The sequence below is a fragment of the Cetorhinus maximus genome, chromosome 24 (genome assembly GCF_964194155.1).
Source record: "Cetorhinus maximus chromosome 24, sCetMax3.hap1.1, whole genome shotgun sequence".
NCBI classification, from domain to species: Eukaryota; Metazoa; Chordata; class Chondrichthyes; order Lamniformes; family Cetorhinidae; genus Cetorhinus; species Cetorhinus maximus.
The window spans coordinates 44486557-44499600 of NC_135902.1; the positions used below are offsets into that span (position 1 = coordinate 44486557).

The following is a 13044-nucleotide window of genomic DNA, read 5'->3' on the forward strand; positions in this document are numbered from 1 at the left end:
CAACACATCACCCGTCCTGCCATTGCTATCGTATTTTATTTAATTACTTAATTAACTACTCTAGTATCCCTGCTCTTTACACTTGAAGAATTCCCCCCCTTTTACACTTTACTGTAAGTTCTGTTTTTTCACATCAGTATCGATCTTATATTTAACTCACTATTTTTAAGAAAAAAGAAAGAAAGAAAAAAAAATCTAGAGACCTAAACACAAACTATAAAACCTTACTTTTTCTTTAGGGACTAGAAATACTCACCAATCAGCTGCTCTCCGCGCTCTTTAATGGTCTCTCACTCTTCTCGCACTCTCTCACTATTAAAGGCCATGCTGCTCCTCTTGTTCTCTGACTGTTAATGGCCCCACTGCTTCTTGCAAAAAAGAACTTACAAGGTTCAGTGTGAACCTTGGAACATAGGAAGTGTGAGTAGGCCATTTGGCCCCTCAAGCCTGCTCTGCCATTCAGCTAGATCATTGTTGATCTTCGACCTCAACGCCATTTTCCCAGTCCTTCATCTACTCTGTTGAGCCCTGTAAGAATTTTATATGTTTCAATGAGATCACCCCTCATTCTTCTGAACTTGAGGGAATACAGGTCCAGTCTCCTCAATTTCTCCTCATTGGACAATTCTGCCATCCCAAGGATCAGTCTGGTGAAACTTTGTTGTACTCCCTCTAGGGCAAGTATATCCTTCCTTAGGTAGAGACCAAAACTGTACGCAATACTCCAGGTGTGGTTTCACCAAGGTGCTATACAATTGCAGCAAGACATCTTTACTCCTGTACTCAAATTAATTCTTGCTATGCAAGAAACTAGGCTTGCTCACAGTGGCTCCCAGAAAGAGAAACACTACATGTTATTCTGGCAGGGCAAAACCCAAGAGGCAACATTAACATGGAGTGGGTTTCGCAATTAAAACATGCTACTTGTGATGATTGAACCCCCACACAGAAGGCTCAGAGACCCTTCGTACTCTTTGCTTGATAACAAGTGTGGGCCCAGTTGACCTCGTGCATCTATGCCCTGGCACGCACCTCCATCCCAGATGTCAAGGATCAGTTCTGTGAGACACTTGACACTGCCATCAGCAGAATTCCCAGCACCGAGGGACTTCTAGAGGACTTAAACACAAGGTGAGCTTGGCAATGTGCATAGGCTCCAGAGAATCAGCATGATGAACGAAAATGGACAGAGGCTGCTAGAACTATGCTGTTACCATGAATACTGCGTGACGAACAGCTGCTTCCAAACCAAGTCATGGCTCAAGGTCATGCCACCAACACCAATTAGACTTCATCATCACCAGATGTACCACCCTCACCAGTGCCCTTATCACTTGTAGTTATCACAGAGCTGACCATGACATTGCTACACACCAGGGAGTAGTCAATGTCAGGCTTCAGCCAAGGAAGCTATACTACTTCAAGATGAAAAGTTGTCCTTGGATCAACAGTTGCCATACAACTAACCTGGAAAGGACCCAGGAGTTCTGCAACATATTCTATCAGCCCATGGTGGAAAAGGGAGCCTGGTGGAAGGAAAAAACACCAGTGAACCTTACTTCAAGCTATTCATCTGTGCTAGCTGCAGAACGGGTTTCCACTCTTGATACAATGTTCAATCCAGAAGTTGCATACACTCTGGGTGCAGTCCATCATCTCCTGAGACAGATGGATGCCATCATGTTTGAGATGGTCTCCTCAAATATCTCTCAAAGGGTGTGTATAACCTGAGAAGGTGCTGACAGAACCATAGGTATTTCCTGCTGCTGCTCCAGAAAATCTCTCCTTGTGGATGACCCCCATGGCTCAGCACTTGTGTCCAGTCTAGTAGATCTTGGAGAGTCCTGCACTTTCCAATGGGAACTCTTCCACTGCTGTCTCTGACTCGAATGCTGTTCCTGCTCACATTTGCCTACCATATGACATTCTACTTAGCTCCATTCCTGTTCCATTGAGGTTTTTGCACTGATGGAGACAAAAGAGTAACCAAAATGGACCAAATGGCAGCAGTATAATAAAATATGTCACCAGGCCTTTGCAAGACCCCCATCCTCCGATCTCCAATGCAGCATTCTCTGCAACAGTTGGAGTGGCTATGGCTGCAGGATCACCTATGGTTCTCAGCCCCTTCCTGGAGTCATAAGCTTCTTCTCCTGCAGAGAGAAAGCAGAGAGTTCGGATTGCGAGATGTGGAATGTATGAGAAGAGTGGAATGACAACATTTGTCATACTGAGCTGACTGACGGTTGGATGTGAGGCACATAGATGTGAGTGAGTGTCAGTATTAGCTGTTCAGATGGAGATTTGTGTTTGTGCCTTGAGGTGGAGTTATAGGTGGAGCTGTAAAATAGAGAATGTGAGGGTAAAAAGATTTCAAACTATGGGAGGTTCTCTCTGAAAAAAAATGTTCAGCAATAAACCAAAAGCAGGGCAAGAAATGGATTACCTGTAAGTGATTCTCCAAGCTTATATTGTAACATTCTGATGTATTTATAACTTTTATCTATATCATTAGATAAATATATATATATATATATGAAAGACTTTCTGTCTTACCTCTGCAAAAATACTTGCATAATGCATACTTGATATCAGAGAGAAATAGTATTGTAAAGCATGCAACTTTAACATTTAAAAAATGTTTCTGTATTTCAGTTGTGGTTGCCTAAAGTGCGCAAAATTTCTGAAGTTCTAGAAAAATCCAAAAGCAGTTACTGGCCAGCTCTGAAAAGCCTTCATGATGACATCAGAGCAGGTACTAACAGTGTACCAAGATTTTCATTCTGTAATTCTACGCTGATTGATAAATACAAGCATCATACTTATGTATTGAAAAATTCTTTTGTGATTTGTTGCTTATACTTGAGAGTCTTGTTACATAAAAGTAGTTGGTAACTGATTAACTTTAAATTCATTTTCCATTGTGTGCTGTTTCTATTAAACGTAGGCCTAGAAGAGGCAAGTGATATCGTTTTGTACCTGATACCTCTCAAATCCTTAATAGAGGATTTAGAGCAAACAGAATATGCAGAGGTAAGTAGAATTTTCTCGGAGGCTTGGGGTGGAGGGAAGAGATATGGGAATAATCTAGGAACTATCAATATTCTCTTAGGGAATGTGTTGTGAGATGTCAATAGTGGAGGCAGTTGGCTCTCTAGAAACTAAAACTTCAGTTAACCATGATTTGTAACTATTTCAACAGATCTATACAGCATTCTTTATTGTCAGTTAACAGTCCTTATTAGCCAGTGATGCTTCTTCAAGAATCAATTTTTTAAATATATATATAACTGCCATATAGTCCATAATTTACTAATTAGCCCCTGTATTGCACTTTTCACTTCTGTCACTGCCATGGCATGATATTATGAAATCTTCTTGTTTATTAAGCTCACTGATTCCAGGTTTCATTTGGTGTGAAATACTGTGACCTCTTGGACACCCTCTTCCTTTTGCCCCCCTTTATTTGGTTGCTATGCCTTCAGTTGTATCCCATCCCTAAGCTCTGGAATTTCCTCATTAAACTTTGCAGCCTCCCTACTTGTTTACCTCTCTTTCCCTTATGACCCTCCTTAAATTTAACTCCTTGACTTAGCTTTTGGTCACCTGTCCTAACACCTCCCAATGTCTTGGTGTTAGGTTTTGTTTGATAACACAAACACTGTGAAGTGCCGGTCGACATTTTAGTTTTTGTTACAGCCAACATATGCCAATGATGGATATTTAGACTGATTAAAAAGCTTTACCTGCCAATATGAAGGCTAGGCTTATCACTGAGGTAGTGACTTAAAAGTGTTTAGACGGGGGCAAATGCATTGCTTAGTAAGGCTGGCAAGTTGGTTAATCTCTAAAAGTTCCAGCAACAGTTAACTGGTAAACAACGAGCTTCATGTAGTCACGCTCACGGAATATAGACTATGGATTTATGGGGAATGAATACTTCATTTTTAAAACAAAATGGAAGCTGAGAGGTCAGGTGACCTTTTCCTGTCAATATACATGGAGCAACACAAGGCCATGGAACTAGCTGACATATCTGGTCAAGACATTAAAATGTAAGTGAACTTTTGAGAAATCATTAAAATGCAACAAACCTTTCCTGCGGATTAATGGCTGCCCTTAACCAAATAATTACTGTTCACAAGAGGCTTGCAGATGTTTTGACTTCAGAGTAGAATTCCAAAGGATGGTTGTGTGTGTGTGTGTTTAAAACTTATGAAAAAATCAATCATGTGTCTGTTCTTGAAGTCTCAGCACTTGGGGCTTATAACACTTTTGTTCTTTAAAAACACATCTGTCTTTGGTAAATTGAGAGGTGGAAAAAGGGGGAACCATCCTACCAACTCTCCCCTGTCTGTAACTATGTGTTCAGTGTGCACATATAAATAAGAATTGCCTCCAAACACAAAAAAAAAATCACCAGGAACTTTTAACTTTCTAAAAAAAATGCATTACACCATTTACTGTCTTGTTAGCACTTTCTTGCTGGGTTGCAAACTGGCAGAAGCTGTTGCTCCTGAGGCTAGTGTTGTCAGTTTAATGCTGTTATGATATGCTCCTAATCCAGTGAGCATAGAGGAATGTTGAATTCCCTCTGATAGGTATGGACTTCCCCATCCTTTGAAAGAAATTCAAATTCTTCATGTAAAGCACTTTGCTAGTTGATTATTCATTCTCTTTTTAAGTTTGCCTGGCTTAAAACTTTGCTGTTCTCAATTGTGTTATGATCTGGTTAGAAACTGTTAACATGTAAAGAGAAAATTAGAACATCTCGTTTTAACCAATAGAACTACGCCACAAAATTACACTTTTTAAAAAAACAAAACCAATTTTATTGTATATAATAGACTTAAACAAAACAAGCACTATAAGTTAATGTTGTTTATGACTATATATATTAAGCACTCAGGTTTACTTATTTTCCCTAAGAATTCTCTGATAGAGAATCTTACATCAATCTTAAAGTTATTTACTTCTGTTGGAAACATCAATAAGTATGTCTCAGTCCTCTGGAAATCATCTTTAATTCTCCTCAGCTCCAGCTATTCTCAAAGGTAAAACTTTCATTTACCATCTGTTGGCTGTGGTTGTCTCTGTCCTTTTATTCTAGTCACTTTTCCAATACTTCCAAGCTAATCTGCTTGTCCCTTTCTTTTTCAAAAGACTCTAGGGATCACTGTAGATTGTTCCAAAAGTTTCAAACTGGGCACTCTTTCAGCTTCTGTTCCCTCACAATTCAAACTGAGATTATGCCTCACTCGCATTTCACAGGGCCAATGATGAAGTTAGTTTTTTTACTCTGCTTACAATCCTGATGTATCTAACTGTAATTTACTTTGGCTATCTTCTCTCAGTGAGCTGCAAACCACATGAGGTCCAAACTTCAATTATCTCTCTCAGCAAACACCTAGAAAAATGGAAAGCTCCACCTACCTCCAAGACAATTTAGCCTGCTCTTGGCTGTCCTCATACCGACCTTTAGATTAATTATCCCTCATTTACAATTTCTTCTTTGATCTGATGATGCAAATGGGTTTTTACAACCTTTCAACCTTTACTGAATGTTTTTAAACCAATTTAGCTCTACCCCCTCCCCCCCCCAAAGAAAACATCTCTCGGGACTGCCTTGTTATTGCAAGCATTGCAGGCACAATGTCTCCAATTCTTTAGCTAAGAAAACCCACATGCTGTTTTATAGCTCTATCTTTTCTGACTGTATTAGAAGAAACATGGGTCACCTTTTGAACTGCCTTTTTTTTTAAGGCGTTCTGGAAATTTCTAAAGCCCAGCACTAAAAATTACCTCTAAAATATTAACATAAACTAGATATTTGTAACAGTTGGGCAACCTTTGTTTGGACTGTATTGCACTGATAATCAAGAAATGGTCAGCTGCAATGATCTCTGGAGATGTCCTCATGGAAGTCTTTGGTCCCCTTGCTTGTAGACTGTTTATTCACCTCCATCATTTACTAGAAACTTCGGTAGGTCCAAGAGTCTCCTTATTTACCCACACTTTGTCACTGCTTTTTTCTTGGATTTACTGCATTGTTGTTCCGATCTGCCAATCATAAGATCATAAGAAATAGGCCATTCATCCCATTGAGCCTGCTCCGTCATTCAACAAGATCATAGCTGATCTGATTGTGGCCTTAACTCCACTTTCCTCCTTTTTATCCATAATCCTTGACTCCCCTGTAGATAATTTAAAAAAATTCTTTCATGGGATGTGAGCATCGTTGGCTAGGGCAGCATTTATTATCCATCTCTAATTGCCTTTGAGAAGGTGGTGGTGAGCTGCCTTCTTGAACTGATGCAGTCCATGTGGAGTGGGTATATCCACAGTGCTGTTGGGGGGGCGGAGTTCGAGGATTTTGACCCAATGACAGTGAAGGAATGGTGATATTCCCAAGTCAGGATGGCGAGTGGCTTGGAGGGGAATTTCCAGGTGGTGGTATTCCCATGCATCTGCTGTCCTTGTATTTCTAGATGGTAGTGGTCGTGGGTTTGGAAGGTGCTGTCTAAGGAGCCTTGGGAGTTCCTGCAGTGCATCTTGCAGAAGGTACACACTGCCATTGTGCATCAGTGGTGGAAGGAGTGAATGTTTGTGAATGGGATGCCAATCAAGCAGGCTATTTTGTCCTGAATTGTGTTCAGCTTCTTGAGTGTTGTTGGAGTTGCACTCATCCAGGCAAGTGGAGAGTATTCCATCACGCTCCTGACTTGTGCCTTGTAAATGGTCGACAGGCTTGGAGGGTGAGTTACTCACCATAGGATTCCTAGCCTCTGACAGGGGGAAAATTTTGCCCTAAGAATTTGAAACTTAGAGATTTAAGCTAGAAGAATTTTATACCTCACAGCCCTAAAATCTTAGTGTCCTAGGCCCAACCAACTTCAACAGCTTCATCAATGACTTTCCCTCCATCATAAGGTCAGAAGTAGGGATTTTTGCTGATGATTGCACAATGTTCAGCACCATTTGCAACTCCTCAGATACTGATGCAGTCCATGCCCTTATGCAGCAAGAACTGAACAACATTCAGGCTTGGACTGATAAGTGCCAACTGACACTAGCTCTACCTCCCAAAACAAAAACATCTCTCTAGACTACCCTTGTTCTTACAAGCATTGCAGACATCATGCTTGATACCACACAAGTGCCAGGCAATGACCATCTCCAAAAAGAGAGTATATAACCCTCTTCACTTGACATTCAATGGCATTATCATCACTGGGGGTTACCATTGAACCAAAACTGAACTGGACCAGCCATTTAAAGATTGTGGCTACAAGAGCATGTCAGAGGCTGGAAATTCTGCTGAGAGTAACTCCCCTCCTGACTCCTCAAAGCTTGTCTACCATCTACAAGGCACAAGTCAGGAGTACTCTCCACTAGCCTGAGTGATTACAGCCCCAACAGCACTCGAGAAGCTTGACACCATCCAGAACAAAGCAGCCTACTTTACTGGAACACCATCCAACACCTTCAACATCCACTCCCTCTATCACTGATACACAGCAGAAGTAGTGTGAACCATCTACAAGATGCACTGTAGGAACTTACCTTCGACAGCACCTTCCAATAACCTCTACCACCTAGAAGGACAAGGACAGCAGATACAAGGGAACACCACCACCTAGACAGTTGAGTAGCTATCTCTTCAAGGGATCTCGCTTGTCACCCACGGAGTTCAGAGTTGAGTGAAGAGATGCATCCTGGATTGCTGAAGGAAGGAGGAGTCATGGCAGCTACCAGGAAAATGAGCACACATATGGAGGAAGCTCTTGTTGTGATTGCAGACCAGCTGAACATTGAGGAAGTGGAAGAACTTCCTGTTGATAAATCTGACTTGCCGGTCACTGGGTACATTGATAACCATGTGCATGCAATTAATGATACCCTCTGCCTGGGGCAGTGCAGCAATGGAGCCCAAACCCACTGTACTCTTTGCCTGCAACACGACATTTGTCTCAAATTGCGTGCACTGTCCAGCTCTCACAAATATGGATTGAGTGACTTGCGAGATGTAGTTGTGATGGATACCTTGATTTCAAAGGTCGTATTTTTTGAGACAGACCCTAACTGAAAAGGGAAGCCAAGAAGGGAAGGAAACTAAGAAAGGAAACTGGCACTTCCAGTTTCTAAGAAAACTAAGACTGTGTAATTTGTAGTTTTTAATCGACTGCAATTTGCCTGTTAATTCATGTTTAACTTATGTTGATTCTGGGTTTTAGAGTATAGGTTATTACCTAAGATAGTATTTAGTGTTTTCTTTGTTTCTTCCTTTATAGTAAAAATTCTTCTGTTTTGAAGTGTGGAATCTTGTGGCTTCATTCTTTCCGTAAACAACTGGAATTTCAGAAATATTTTTAAGAGAAGGTTACTGGTCTCTACTAATCTACTAAGATTGTAATGCAATGGTGTGCAGCAGGTTCAAGATGCCCCCAAAGACTATAGCTGATTCTTGAGGGCTGAATTTGACATTCCCTGCCAGGTTTGAAGGCAGGGCAGAGCCTTATAAGTCCAGCGGCTGGCATTCCCGACCTGTTTGAAATTTTAGGGGGTTGGGGGGTGGATGGGGGAGGCATCGGGTGGCCTGCCAGCCCTTGGCCAATTAATAGCCACTTAAGGGCTTCATCCCACCCCCACAGATATTTTACCTACAGCAGGGGAAGGCACATGCCATGCAGGAAGCCCAGCAACTTTAGCTGCATGAGATGCCAACTTTACCTTTCCCCGGCCCCTCATAGTAGGCCCTGCAACCCCTCATCCGCCCTTGCTGGGGCTCGCCAGCCTAGCCTGACAATATCCCGGACTTACCTTTAAGTTGGGATCTTCTTCATTGGGACATGCTGTAGTCCCAGCAGTGGCCACTGCTCCTGCCTGACGCTGCTGGGACTACAGAACAGCCAGCCATCAGATTGGCCGGAAGCTCTCTAAGGTGCGACTTCCTCCTGAGATTGGGGTGGAAGTCTTGCCTTAAAGTAGTTAACGCTACTCCCAGCATTAAATTGTTGCAAGATTGCCATTAGAATTATGGACAGACTCACCGTCAACTATTTAGCTGGGGTGGGGGTCGGTGGGGACTATGGCACCCTGCAAAATCCAGCCCTTGGAAGGAGCCAGAAGCAAAGTGCAAGGCCACATTGACTTTGAAGGCTACTGATAGGTAATAGTTAGCAGTGCTGAGAAGTGTGAGGTCTTTGTCGGCACGGGCACAGATATATGTGACCAACTGTCTGGAGAGTTGCAGTCTCCTGTGGCACCAGTTCTCAGTTATCTCAAGGTAGCTCTGCCTTCAGCACTAAATTATATGCTAAGGGTATGGCCTCGTATCCACCCTGCCTCTCAACTGCTCTCCTGATGCCTGAGGTTCTGCCGTTCCTGCAGAGAATATTGTTCCACATTGCCATTGGAACCAAAAAGCTGAAATTTGTGCCCCCATTGTCAGCTGCTGCCTTCCTTACGAACATACATCCAAACACAAATTTAGCAGCTGGAGAAGACCACTTGGCCTACTCAATAAGATCATGGCTGATCTGACTGGAACCTCAGCTCCACATTCCCACCTAACTTTGATAACCTTTCACACTTTTGCTTATCAAGAATCTATCTAGCTAAGTGTTAAAAATATTCAAAGACTCTGTCTTTTGAGGAAGAGAGTTCCAAAGAGCACAACCTTCTGAGAGAAAAAAATTCTCCTCATCTGTGTCTTAAATGGGCGACTTCTTATTTTTAAACAGTGACCTCTAGTTCTAGATTCTCCCACAAGAGGAAACATCCTTTCCACATACACCCTGTCAACACCCCTCAGGATCTTAAAGGTTTCAATCAAGTTATCTCTTACTCATCTAAACTGCAGCGGATACAAGCCTAGCCTGTCCAAGCTTTCCTCATGAGACAACTTGCCTATTCCAGATTTTAGTCTAGTAAACCTTCTCTGAATTCCTTCCAACATATTTATGTCCTTCCTTAAATAGGGAAACCAATACTGTGCACAGTACACCAGATGTGGTCTCACCAATGCCCTGCATAACTGAAGCATAACTACTTTACTTTTGTATTCAATTCCTCTGGATTACTACCCTGAGTCACATGCAGGTGGGCATTGAAATAGTCAAACAGGAGAATTAACATGCGGCTAATGAGCTGGTGTGGAAAGAAGGGTTCCTTTTCAGGGAGCAATGGCACCAGTACTGGGGCAGGAGGTAGCTGTCCTGAGAGGACAGACTCCACCTTATAAACCCTTTGGGCAGGACTTTTGGGTCATTGGGTGGACGCAGTGAGCGGGCTGGAGAACCGGGAAATGGGCTGTTGCCCGTGACCAGCCCCCGACCGCGATTTCATGCTGGCTGGCCAGTTAACTGCCAGCCAGAGTGAAACGCATGCTGAGAAGCTCAGCGCTACCGGGATGAGGGTGGGGCTGCATCAGCCCGGGTGCTGGGGAGCACGCAAAGAAAGCTCCCTAAAGGCAGAGATCTGCCCCAGGGAGCTGAAGAATTTTAAAATCAAAAATAAAGATTTGGAAATTGTGAAAAAAATATCCCTACATAGGACTCACTCACATGAACATATGCATAGTAAAAATTCTGTCAAAACGTTTTTAAAATAATGTCGGAAACCTCATCCCACCCGTGGATGAGGTTTCCTCAAAAATGCAAAGGCCGCCTGGCCGATTCGCCTGTGCGCCAACCATAATGTTGGACGGGCAGCAAAAAATCTCTCTTAACTAATGAATTAATGGCCTTAATAGGCCCCTTAATTGTCAGCGGTTGCACTGCCAACTCTTGCATGCGCCCGCTGACCGAAATATCGCACGAGTGCAAGATGACGTCGCGAACGCTCACCCGACGTCATCGCGTGCTATTTTGCGCTCGATCGGATCGGGTGCGCGTCCGGCCTCGGGACGTAAAATTCTGCTCTTTAATTCCTTCAATTTCCAGTTCTGAAATGAGTTGAAGTGATGACCTTTACTGGTGACAGTGATTATATTTTATTCAAAATGAGTAAGATTTGACATATGCCTGTGCCTGAGCAGTAGAATCAAAGCACAAAGGCCAAGCAATCACCATGTAACTACTCCCTGACCATGCTCCAGGTACCATTGTGTCAGTCTGTGCTGGGGAATCTCCTCTTATACTATTTTTACACTCCAAAGGCTAACGAGACTGATTAAACCCAATCCTTAACCTCTCTATTATTTGAACAACTCAATTACAAAAGATGTCATTTACCCATTTCCCTACCTAAGTCACGTCAGACTCTCAAGCTCTGGCTTCCCATGCTTGGACTCCTATCAAGTGGTAATATCCTATCAATGTTAATGCCTGACCAAAGCAAGAAAAATATGGTGGCTTTAGTACATGGTTATTTTGTCTTGGCTCTACCAACATCAAGGCCTCTGAGATTTTGCTAAGGTGTTTATCTTTTAGTTCTCATGCAGTAGGCTGCTTGTTGGCACAGTCTGCTCGATTTCTGTTGAAGTTTATCTTTTTGCTAGTTGGTCCCTTTCAAAGCCTTTGGGTTAAAAGCACATGATCAGTGAAAGCCCAAATCATGATTCCCCATCATGTCACCTCTCAGCTGCTTTTACCCAGAGCATATCACAGGATTAGAAATATAGTTCAGTATAAGGTTCATTATATCACTGAACTTAAATAAGTGTATAATTAGTCTTGGTATTTAAATTAGTTTTCATTAATTAGCAAGACAGCCCAATGTAGAGACTTCCCAGATGGTCATTGTAGGGGGGCGGGGTTGGGGTTGGGTTGTGAGTGTGGAAATTAGCCAAAATATATATGAAACTGAAAAGGCAAGCATAGGACAGAATAAGCTGAGTGAGAACTTAGATGGAATGTAGATCATGTAGAATTATGGAAGAGGAGTGTAAAAAGGTGTAAAAATTAATTAAGAAACACTGTTATTAACAATCAATTAAACTTCTGTACAGCAATGCGCAATGTCAATAATAAAACAGGGGACCTGGAGGCACTAATATATTACGAGGAACTGGATAATAGTAGAGATTACTCAGACATGGCTGCAGAAAAATCAGGACCGGGAATTAAACATTGCATGGTTTAATGTATTTCAGAGAGATAGAGAAGAAAGATGTGGAGGTGGAGCAACCAAACGAAATTTTATAAACATAGAACCATAGAAAAGTTACAGCACAGAAGGAGGCCATTCAGCCCATCTTGTCCATGCCAGCCCGAGGACACCCAGGTGCCCTTTCTAATCCCACCTTCCTGCACCCGGCCCATAGCCCTGCAGCTTATAGCACTTTAGGTGCAGATCCAGGTACTTTTTAAAAAAGTTTAAAGTTTCTGCCTCTAGCACCAACTTGGGCAGCGAATTCCAGACACCCACTACCCTCTGCGTAAAAAAGTTCTTCCTCATGTCCCCCTTACACCTTCTGCCACTTATCTTGAATCTATGTCCCCTGGTTCTAGAATTCTCCATCAAGGGAAACAATTTTATCCTGTCCACTCTATTTGTTCCCCTCATAATTTGGTACACCTCAATCAAGTCACCTCTCAGCCTTCCTTGTTCTAAGGAAAATAACCCCAACCTATCCAATCTCTCCTGGTAGATACACTTTTCTAACCCTGGCAACATTCTTGTAAACCTCCTCTGCACTCTCTCCAGAGCTATTATGTCCTTCCTGTAATGTGGTAACCAGAACTGCACGCAATACTCCAGTTGTGGCCTCACCAGTGTTTTATACAATTCCAACATTATATCCTTACTTTTATATTCTATACCTCTGCCAATGAAGGAGAGCATTCCATATGTCTTCTTTACAACCTTGTCTACTTGAACTACTGCCTTCAGGGACACGTGTCCTTGTACGCCAAGATCTCTCACTTCATCTATCCCTCTTAGTATAATCCCACTTATTTTCCCTGTAACTGTTTGACCTCCCTAAATGTATGACTTCACACTTCTCTATGTTAACATCCATCCTCCACTTTACCGCCCACTCCACCAACCCATCGATATCATTTTGGAGATTATGGCTATCCTCTACGCTACTCGGCCAAT

At 42.4% G+C, this 13044-nt stretch overlaps 1 protein-coding gene across 1 annotated transcript in view; it reads left to right on the top strand.

The window, feature by feature from the left end:
- Positions 1-13044, top strand: part of LOC144699540 (dynein axonemal heavy chain 17-like) — a 785608-nt gene that overhangs the window by 57643 nt on the left and 714921 nt on the right. The window contains 2 exon segments of the mRNA XM_078570587.1: positions 2656-2755; positions 2948-3033. Of these exon segments, the coding sequence (XP_078426713.1) occupies positions 2656-2755; positions 2948-3033 (186 nt within the window).